At 41.3% G+C, this 11,436-nt stretch overlaps 1 protein-coding gene across 4 annotated transcripts in view; it reads left to right on the top strand.

The window, feature by feature from the left end:
- ERG (v-ets avian erythroblastosis virus E26 oncogene homolog) overlaps positions 1 to 11,436 on the top strand; it is a 300,545-nt gene that overhangs the window by 171,631 nt on the left and 117,478 nt on the right. The window contains exon 1 of one of the 4 annotated variants that reach the window (XM_011984158.1): positions 2,382 to 2,523. The exons of 2 other annotated variants lie outside the window; for them this stretch is intronic. In XM_011984158.1, the coding sequence (XP_011839548.1) occupies positions 2,506 to 2,523 (18 nt within the window). In that variant the 5' untranslated portion in view covers positions 2,382 to 2,505. Of the gene's footprint in view, positions 1 to 2,381; positions 2,524 to 11,436 lie in introns of those variants that run through there. One more of the 4 variants, XM_011984159.1, reaches the window with a different exon arrangement.

Genomic DNA, 11,436 nt, shown 5'->3' with positions numbered 1-11,436 from the left:
AAAAAAAAAAAAAAAAAAGAATTATTCTCTTTGAAGACGACAGGAATCAATCAAACATTTTGTCATTAGAAATGAGGAAGAGTTTCCTTTGTAAAATTTTGGAACAGAATTTACCACTCAGTATCCCCAAATTAACTTTTTATTGGATCACTTTCAAATATTGGTCAAATAATAGCACCTGTTTTTCTCTTTTTTAGTATCCAATAAATAAATTTGTCTCTTAGAAAACAATATTTTTATTCATTAGAAAATGAAGGATATATGCCTGCATGTGTGTTATACGTAAATAAATATGGGAGGGAGAGACAGAGATTGAGAGAGAGCGAGCGTGTGTGAGAGAAAGTGGAGCAAATGATGTACATTGGCACCAGCAGACAATCAGAGTTAACCAGGAGAAGGGTATTAAGAGTTTTGTGTATTATCTTGTGGCTTTTCTGTAAGTTGGAAATTACTTCAAAATAGAGGGGTAAGAAATCCCACTCTTCACAGTTTGATTTGCATTAGGCAAGAACCAGGGAGTTCGGGTCAAATCATCACTGAAGCATTAGGTCCTGGTAGAAATGCTAATCTTTCCTGCTTCAGGGAACAACTGAGGGCTGGATTAGCAACCAGGAGGCGTGGGTGAGGCGGGACCATGCAGGGTTTTCTCCCGTGGCTATTTTGTTAGCAAAGCGTTCATCTTATTTAAAACTGGTGTTTGGTAAATGCATAATCGGGCGTCACATGATGCGGGGGCCACAGTTAACATTTCACATTGATGCTTCTTAGGAGAGAACAAAAAGCAAGGACTCTCGGGGAAGCTGAGAGAGCTTTTCTCCTCAGCACTACAGAATTCTAGTGGAAGCTGCCCAGATAAAACAGTTCAGGACTTTGAAATTTTCGGGGAAACAAAATTTTAATCAGCCTGCCATCTTATTCATTGTTCAGAGATGAAAAGAGCGGAAATCAACACCCCCTCATAATGTAGGTGCTGAGAACTTAAGTTCTGATTTTCACAGAATGATTTTCTTACAATATACTCTTTCTTTCCTTTTCCTTCTTTCTTTCCCTCCCTCCCTCCTTCCTCCCATCCTCCTTTCTCTCTTCCTTCCTTTGTCCTTCCTTTTTTTCTCGCCCTCTTCCCTGTCTCCTCCTCCTCTCCTTCCTCCCCCTTTCCCTCCTTATGTTTCTTCTTCTCCTCCTTCTTCTATCCTAACGTGAGGTGATAAATCAGAGGTATGTAATAAAAGCCAGAACGGCTTGGGCTGGTGGGCAGAACTCTGACACATGCTGGCCTAAAGTCTGAGTGAAATCCATTTACTGAACGTCCAACTCTGCGACCAGGAATTGCCAGATGACTCAGGATTTGGTCTATTGTGTTCTTCGGGTCCCTATTGAGACCACACCTCTTTATGGGTCCTGCGTTCCTGTAGCTAGATTCAAAGCAAAATGTTTCTTCCAAGCAATTTCCTGAAAATGAGTAATTAGAGTCCTGAAACCCTCTAAGGAATGTTCAGGCCTGCATTTGCTGTACTTCCTTCGAGGAGAAAACAGACCTGTGACCCTGAACTTATAGCTTGGATTTTAAACATGTCATGGGGCCCTCACATGGCATCTCTGGGTAGCCAAAAGTTCTGTGAGGATCTGTTGTCTACAACATGGATGTCTGTCAGAGTGAGACCAGCTCGCTGACATTCCGGGACGTTTGTAGCCATTTCAGTTATTTGGATTTTAAGTAAATACTTGAAAACAAGACTTGGGTAGGTTTATTTTTCCTCTTTATTTTTCTTGTTTACTATAAGCCTAGAGTCCTCGCGTTTTCAACAACTTTGTTGTAGAGCAAATAAAAAGTGCAAGGATTTGGAAGGAGAAAATGAAACTGTTCTGGAACACTCATATGAAATGTCGAATAAATATAGGTTGTTAAAAATCAGCCAAGCAATGGCTGTTACTGAACATGGCCATCTATTAACATGAAATAAACACCACCTGCAAAGTTTCCTTTTAGGAGAAAGGAGCTCAAGTCCTCTGTCCTAGTAATTCTGCGAAGAATTGGGCTGTGAAGGGCTGGCACCCGGGGCAGTGGGGTGCCCTCAATGCCTTGGTTCCAAGGTGCTTGCAGCCCATGTGAAGCCATGCGGAGTCCCATCACATCTGCATCCTGCCTTGGTCTCAGTGCAGTGTGTCACACGGCGGCACACCGGTCACACCTGCTGTGGCAGTCGCCATCCCAATTGATGCCTTTTCTTTTTTTAATTAAAAAAAAAAAAATCTCCTGGCTGCATATCATCAAGAAAAACAACATTGTTTTCAGGGTCTCTTATCTCTCCACTCCCAAATATCCTGTTTCTTTGGGCTGGACAGCCAGGACCAATAGAAACCTCTTCCTGCCATTGGCTGACTTCATTTCCCAGACTTAGCACAATCTCATCCGCTCTAAACAACCTCATCAAAACTACTTTCTGGTCAGAGAGAAGCAATAATTATTATTAACATTTATTAACGATCAATAAACTTGATTGCATTATGGCCAGCACTATTAAGGTAAGGAAAGGGTTCCTTTTAATTTGACAAAATCTTGTTCTTGTTACTCTTTTCTTTGGTTTCCTTTATCAAGGCAGATAAGTTAGGGTTGGGCAACACCCCCACTGCCACAATAGAGGACAACAAGATTTCCTTTGCACTGCCTAGTAAATTTCCTTTTTCCTACTCCAACCATCCGCAAGGCTTAAAAACTTCAAACTCAGAAAAAAATTGGGGTTTCTAAATTCACTGTTGAGTGCTGTGGATTACTTTTGGAAAGGCTTTTCGGAGCGCTTCTGAATCTTCTGATTCTCTAACTATCCCTAACGGTGCCTGGATGTGTGTCTGAGAAAAGGCAGCAGACTCGGAGAGGTTGAAGGGTCAGGTCAAAGCAAAAGATGGGTTTGTGAATGTCGGACATTTGGAGGTTCTTCGGTGGCTCCTTAGCATCAGGGATGCCAGGCAGTCCCCATGGAAGCGAAGAGATACTCGGCAAGTGGCTGCTGGTAATGGGACGCAAATGTTGACTTGATTTGGGGGACATCCATGCTGAGAACTGAGTGTTCTCGTAACTCAAACGGGGGTAATTTGGTTTGTTCTGTTCTATGTTTATCTTCAATAAAATACCTGCTCTCTGTGCACCGTGAGTAAGATTTCTTCCTAGCGATGGTTAGGTTTGTGGGGTTGGAAAGCAATGGCCGGTCGGTTCTCTGGGCTCTGGGGTGTTTGGTCTGATGCGTTTCCTTGCCTACGTTTTTAGTAGATAGCATATAGAGATTAACATGGAGGTCAGTCTGCACAGGTACAATCCTAAATATGGCCTGATTCCTGGAAACTAAGCCAATTTAATGGTGACTGCAAGTCTAGGGGCATGCAGTCTTGAGTGGGGTTCTGTTCCGTTGTTTTAAAGGCCACCATATCTTCGTGACATTTGTAGGAGTGTAAAAAAATCAGCAGCAAAAGCAGATACTGAGTGGAGGAAAAAGAAAATTGTATTTGTTGCATGTCTTTAGTTTTGCTGCGTGAAGGTGAAAAGCATTTGGTGGTGCTTTCATGAGGCTTCATGAGGCTTTCAGTTCGTTGGAAAGTGCATAAGAAAATGGAAGTGTGCCCAGAATTGGGCCAAGGCATTTTCAAAAATATTCTTTGGTTTGGTATTTTCATAATTTGAAATGTTTGTATTAGATTTGACTCATATGTACCATAGAAACTGTGTTTCAGAAGTTCAGCTTTTATTTCTCAAGGTGTGTTCAATAATATATTAAAAATCCGTGTACCAAGAACCTTCACCTTATAGACACTTTTCTTTCTTTGGCTTCAAGGATTGGAATCTGCTGAAATATGGCTCCTGTAGAAAGGAATTATAAAATTGAGGGTTAATGTGCCCTACTTTTAGCTGCATGAATAGAAATTACTTGATTTTGTGACACAAATTGCTATCTTTTATTGTTCTTGTTTTCATCCTTATTTATATTCGTGTTTGTTAAATCAAATATTCTGTGTCAATCTTGAATAGCTTGGGTACAATCTTATGTGTTTTTTCCCCCAAAAATTAGTGCATTAAAAAGGACATTGAAATAACAGACCATCCTTTAGAAGGTAGGTACATTTTGCAAAACATCCAAATATGTTATACTGTTTAATTTAAAATATACATTTATGAATACATGAAGCTATTTTGAAAGTTTGAATATTTTTTGATTTTCTGAATGATTTTTTGGAAATAATAGTTTACACTTGTCTAAGATACTATGCTTGATTTAACATTTTATTCCATTGCATTATGTGTTTATTGTACGTACCCAAGTGAACCTTTAGAATGCTGCAGGTGAATTTTTTTTTTAATCTTCTGTTAAAATAGTCCCTCTTTATAGGTGACTTCCTTTAAGACATGTTTCTGTTAGATTTCCTGGGTAAAGTAATGAGATGACTTTACAGCCTTGTTTATAGAGTGGAAAAAGGAGGTCCTGAGTCTGTTGACTACAGTTTTAATTACATTAGTGCAAAGCCCAAATTAGCGTAGGGAAAATTATGGCTGTCCACTGGAATTAGGAAACAGTCCCCCATAGAGGCAATTTCCAGTCTCCAATGCACTCTATTTTTTTGTTGTTGTTTCAGTAAATAAATCAGTTAGTCGATTAGGTATCAGATGCTCTGAATTTGTTGTTGGTTTTCTGCATTTGAGTGGAGTTTTTATTTTTTTGCATTAACATTTGTAAGACCCTATGAGACACTATGAAAAGCTAAATATTCTTATCCAGTCTTTTTGATTCTTACCATCATTTTTCCTTGGCAACTTGAAATTGAGAACAAAATATTTCAACTGGAAGAAGTAAAGGAATTTTGGGAACTTATGTGAGAGTGCTCATTTACGTCTAAGTGTCTGTGAATTTTAAGATCAGCTGAAGAGTTCTAGTAAAGACTTGGAAGCAACAAAGCCGATGGTTTGCAGACAATTCACGGATCGGTTTTGGTGCTTCCCTTGGGCGTTGGTGACATCTGACAATATTGACAGGTGCTGAACCTCACCGGCTCCACTGTCTGCACAAACAGCTTAGTGTTTGCTACAGACTCCAGGAATCCTGCTGTTGCCCTGAAAACCCGATTGTGCTTCAGTTAGGAGTTTTAGCCTAATTTCCCAAAGACTTTCCTGATTCCTTTTTTTTTTTTTTAATGCCATCTGCAATTTGGGAAGTCTAATGAAGCCTACAGTCCTTTCTCAGAATAATACTTTCAGGTGCATAAAAAGAAATACATAGAATTACAACAGAAATACAGTTCTCTCCCCGGACCTTTTAAGGAGAACATGAACCCCAGGTTGCAAGTTCTGATCCTAAGAAAGATCCTTACTGTGTAAAAAGGGAATGTGGGGGATTTTCCGTCATCACAGGGATCTGACATTGAAGCATGTGGAGAGGGCCAGCAGCCGGCAGCAGCATTAGGGGAAAGCATCTTGAAAATCAGGACGTGGAAAGTTACTAACAAGGCTTGGTGGAGATCTGAGGGCACCCTAGTACTATTTCCATGACTTGCCTGAAGAAGTTACTTTCTTTGAATTAACAGAGGTTGGAAGGTTTGATGGTAATTGAAACACGACCTGATAGGACTCGATTTTATTCATTTAAAGACATGAAGTTTGCATTATATAAGCCATGTTTGCACATTTGCACTCCTTGAACATTTGCTATCACATGTGAAGGAAACTTACTAAGGCTAAGAGTTACATGAAGAAAGTTAACTCCTCATAGAATTTTGATGGATGTGATTAATGAGTTTAATAGCTACAGATATATGATTTTTCATCAACCCATTGGCTAAGTGAAATATGAATTGCGTCAGTTCTTGTTACTTTCAGGGGATTCCGGGAGAATGGAAGGAAGGCCAGGGGCAAAATGCCGCTGCCTTGCTCTGCATAAGTCATTTCAGAGTATGCTCTGAGTATCTGTCCTTGCTGAAAAGTGGCTTTATAGGCCACTACTGTAAAACAACTTGCTGCTCCTGGTCGTGGGCAGCTCTGTGATCCAGGCTGCCCTCTGTGGACACCGCACGCTTCTCCCTAGCCTTCCGCCTGTGTGTACATGCACCCATGCACGCCAGGCACCCTGACTCAGTGACCCCGGAAAGCAGGAGTGAGAATGGCTCAATCTGTGGCCTTTTGTTTCCACATGAAATACAGTGCAGGACTGCAATGCTTTCAGACAATGTACTGAGCCTGAACCATTTCTTAATTATCTACATTTATAAGTGATTATCTCATAACATTTTTGTTTTGCAAAACAGATCTTTATTTAAACACAAACACAGGTTAACAATTCTTGGAAAAAAGCATACATAAAAATAAGTAAATGAAGCAACCATTTCTGTTGTCTTCAGGAAAATATGACTGATACAGTTAGAACTTTAGAATAAGATTCCCTTTGTGGGGGTGGAGACCCAAAGCTGTTATTGGCATCCCAACAACTTGGCGGATTTTTTGGTTTAACAGCTGATACATAAGAGAATCACAGAGTAAAGGCCACGGGGAAGCCAGACGGATGAGAGTTTCTCTGAAATGCGAAATCTCAGAGAAGAGACAGGGACAGTCTCCAGGCTGTTCCAGTGTTTGGTAGCACACTGTGCTCTGGCGGGGTCTTTTCTTTGGAGCTACCTCAAATGCTCCAGGAGAGCCTTCTTGTCCGCTCTTTCAATCCCACAGGATAGAGGACAGCTGCGCCCTGGCCTGGGGATTCTGTCAGACCACCCCTGACCGCACTTCTCTCACCTTACGTGGCCACAGACACACTTGCATTTGCTTCCTTCCTGTTGTGACCCTGGGCAAGATAGCTAGCCTGTTTGACCTCAGTTTCCTCACCTGTAAAATGGGATCATAATGGCTACCCTGTCTTGCACCAATCCTCAATAAATGGCGGATGCCATCAGACGCCCCCCAGTGGATGTAACCTTTTCTACCATATTGTCTTTCAGGCTCTGCACTCAATCCTCTTAACATTTCCCACAGCCCCACTTCAGCTGTGAAGCCCACAGCCACAGACTGCTCTGATGTGTGGCCTCCCACACCCAGACAGGGTACATCTGGGCCTGGGCAGCCACAGGACAGGGAAGGAAGGAGGAGGGAGCTTGCAGGGGTGCTTGTTAAAGGTGTAGCAGGGCAGGTACCACACACAGGGGCAGGTGGAGCATCCAGGGGTCACCCGAGGTGGTGCTGGTCAGGGTTGGCTTCGTCCTGCTCTGAGCCGAGGCTGCTGAAGGAGGGCAGAGGCCTACGGCTGCATCGCGTTCCTGGTTAGGACAGGAACAGCACCCTGGAATACCCCACTGGCTGCTTTATTCCCGAATTGCAAAAAATACTTCTTGTTTTTTAGCATAAATTATAAACAAAAAATTCTCATGGTAGACAAAATGTTTAAAAGTCATGACAAAACAGATCCTAACCAACCACAGCAAATTCCTAACAGTTGGGACACATCTCTCCACCGTGTGTATCTGTTTGGCCTTATAGCTACCTACCTGTCCTGCTCTTCTCAGTTAGCTTTGTTTTACAAGCATTTCCCCATGTTACTAAAATTTTTTGATAAGCAGAATTTTTATGCTTCATTATATTCTATCTAAAATATGTATTATAATTTTTGTAACCAATATCCTCGTGTATAAAGTGATGCTGCTTGCGATGTTTCACTAATTATATTGCAGTACACCATCTATTTAATTTTTTGAATACTTTTTATTAGTATCGGTGCCTAGAAAGGAATTATTGAGCCAATGGGTATACATAGTTTTAAGTCTTTGCCAAATTTAAATATTTGCCAATTTAACAAATAATTACCAGATTATTCTCTGGAAGGATTATACCAGTTCCCCCTTTTTCTAGCCACATGTGAGACCATTTCCACACTACACCCGTAACAACTCTGAATATTTTACTCTTTGAATCTTTGCCATTCTGACAGGTAAGAACAGAATCTCATTTTTATTTGTACTTCTTTAATTTTAGTATTTCACTACATTTTTTTTGTTTGTTTGCTGTGAACCCATTTTGGCTAGTGGCCCAGTGTGACCTCTGGATTTTTTTTCTTATTTATACTTTTATTCCCTGTTTGGTCTAGCTTACTTTCCACATATTTCCCCTATTGAGCTTGGCCAAGACATGTTTTATGAAGTTTAACATCGATTCCCGTCTGTCCGCTCTCCCACTCTTCATTTTCTTTCTTGTCAGCACATTCTCCCAGCTTTGCTGGTGTTTGTTGTTGAGCGTGAATAATTTATGTGTACCCACTGACATCGCAGAAGCTGTTTTTAGTGATATCTTATCCATTTCTTCTGTGTCCTCAGCAGTGACTGGCAAAGGGTAGAGGTTCAATAAGCACTTGTTGAAAACATAAATTTTAATTTTAATTATTTGAAATTAAGATATCTGAATAATGTAATCATCATTGTAGACTTCAAATGGGATTCTTGTTTTTAGAGACATTTCTCCTAGTAAAATAACTTTAATTAAAATTGACTTAAATTGATGTTTAAGAAAGTATAAAAAGTAGCTTGAATTCATAATCGAAACTAACATCATCCTAATAACTGCTTGCTATGTGCCAAGCCCTGTGCTAAACTCTCACAGTGTCTCATGTGATCCTCACAGCAGCCTCGGTACTGCTGCTTTCTTACAGATAAGGACAAAGGATTAGAGAGGCCCAGTGACTTACACAAGTCACACAAATCTGTCTCCCTTCTCTTTATCATCATCTGATCTCTTTTTTCCTGCTATTCACCGTAGCTGTAAATAGCGAATTACTGTGCAGAGAAACATGATGTATTAAGTGTTATGGAGACACATTTAAATAATTGGGGAATGAAAATTATTATTGCTGGGTGCTTTATGTTATCTCCTCTTCTGTGAAAAATCCCATAGGCAGCAGTTCTTATACTCTAGGTGGCTAATCAAAACAAAGTTCTAGAAAATTCAAGAGGTAAAACTCTAGCACTGAATTCTATATTTGCTCAGTGACAAGAATTCTTTCCATATTTGGTGAGATCCAAGAGGCAGTGCTCCCAGATTCCAGATCAGCTGCTGATTTAAATTTCCTCATCCCAAGTATCAACTTCCTTACACTCGTCTTGGGCGTCAATAATGAACACGCAGGTCAGAGTTTTCCATAAGGCCTTAACAAGTCTTTCAGCAGGGTGTTCATGGAATTAAACTCTGGGAAGAATGGCAATCTGCTGTTGTACACAGATAAGTACAGAGACATTTTGAAAAGAAATGCCAAGGCCAAGCAAAATGATTTATTTTTAAAGTGCCACATCAGAATCCAATCATAACATTAACATCAGGGCTGTTACTTTAAACACATTTGTTAAAAACAATGCTTGTTGAATTTTTGAAAATATAATCACATTATGCAAAGATCCCGCACTCTTGCATGTAACACATTCCACTTTTAAATCCTTCTGCCTTGATGATTTAAAATCTCCCTTGCTGTCATGAAATTACAGTATAGCAAATCATGTGTTGATTTCTTTTTTTTTTTTTTGTAAATTTACCAAGTATTGACACTGAAGACAGGACCCTTCTCCTCGCTCCACATTCACATTGCCCCCAAGGCCATTCATTCAAATCACCAGCCAACAGTGAGTTTCTCATCTCCATGCTCTTTGGGTTTCATTGGGTTTTATTGCATCTTTTTTTTTTTTTAATTTTGACAGTGTGCACATGATGCTCACCTTTGAGGAAGAAGAAACTGTTGAAACAACCCTTCAGAATCTGTCAACACAATTAGTTTGTGTCTCAATTTGAGGTAGATGTCCCAAGACATTGCTCCAAGTTAAAAAAAAAAAAAAAAGTATGTGGTTTTGCATTGCATAGCCCTCTTTGGATCCATACAACATGTATGCCTTCCCTGACCTTCCAGAGAGCGTCAAAAACATGAAGGCTGAATCCAGAGAGCACAGCCCACTTTTATCTTTGGCCCAAGGAGGCACTTGGTACTCTGTATTTCTTCGTGGCATCCTTAAAATAGCCTCTGTGGAAAAGGGATTGGCCTTATCTTCTGTGCAACGGATGGGAGGCATAGATACAGCCGCTGGTAAGGGGAAGTGGAAAGAGGCCCGTCTGGGAGAGGGTGGCCTGGAGCTTTAGTATGATGCTGCAGGACTTCCCCAGGTGAACGCACCTCTTCTGGCCCTAGCTCCCTTATAGGAAAATGGGGGTGGTCCGCTCCACCTTCTCCACGGTGACTATCTGATGACTGTGCTGCCGTCAGGACATGGGGAGCTAACAGCAGTGCCCCTATTGGATCCTGAAATTGGGGAGGGTCCCTTGCCATGGGCAAGAGAAATGGGCTCCCACCTGGCTTTGGGGGTTCACACCCTGGCTGTTCTACTTCCCAGCCATTTCACCTCGGACAAGCCACAGCCTCACAGGAGGTAGGCTTTCCCATCTGTGCAATGGGTAGAGTGACAGTTCCTACTTCACAGGGTTATGGTGAGATTCACCAAGTTGAAAGAACCCAGAACTGTACATGGCGCACAAAAACTCCTCAATCAAAGTTAGTTAATTTTCCTGTTCATTCAAGCCAAATACATTTTTCTTCTAAGACTAAAATCAGGGAATCTATGAAAAGCATTTCCCCCCACCTTTTTATTTTTCAATTTCTGCAATAGTTTGTGAATTGAATTTTGTTTTCAAGTAGCCAATTTGGCCATTTTCTTGTGATGAACATGTTTTTTTCTCTTCATTCTAAAGTGAGATCTCTGACAGAAACAGTGCGCTCCCAGTTATTCACAAGCACCTGATCTGCATTGGAGATTGCTTAAAACAGGGCTGGGAAATGCTTACTGGTGAGTTCACCTGACACTAGGCGTCCTGGAAGGACACAATCAGGGCGTTGTTACCTTCTGCATCTCCCTATACTTCTTATTCTCCTTCCATACTCTTTCTCTCTCTTGCAATCGCTATCCACCTGGAAGGAGGCTTGAAAAACACAAAGGACAACAATGATGATGAGGGGGACCCCCCTGGAGCTCTTAAATGCTGAGGGATCCTTCCTGGACCTCTTTTCATTCATTCCAAACTGCCTCTCATAGGCAATCACTTCTCTCACCCCAGGAAATCTGGGACAGTGCAGGTTTGCAAGCTTGATCTGGAATAAAGAAAACAAAGGAGCACTTTGAGAGGCCGAGGCGGGCAGATCACGAGGTCAGGAGATCGAGACCATCCTGGCTAACACAGTGAAACCCCGTCTCTAGTAAAAATACGAAAAAATAGCCGGGCATGGTGGTGGGCGCCTGCAGTCCCAGCTACTTGGGAGGCCTGTCTCTTATACACATCTAGATGTGTATAAGAGACATGTTTACACACTCTACACATAGAAACCCACAGCTCCACCCAGATCTCCTGCAGCTCCCTAAAATACTCAGAGAACTCAGCAGCCATTCGTTCCT

Source organism: Mandrillus leucophaeus, unplaced genomic scaffold (assembly GCF_000951045.1).
Source record: "Mandrillus leucophaeus isolate KB7577 unplaced genomic scaffold, Mleu.le_1.0 Scaffold262, whole genome shotgun sequence".
Lineage (NCBI taxonomy): Eukaryota > Metazoa > Chordata > Mammalia > Primates > Cercopithecidae > Mandrillus > Mandrillus leucophaeus.
The sequence above is the reverse complement of the archived record's forward strand: the minus strand, read 5'-3'. Positions and strand labels throughout refer to the sequence as shown.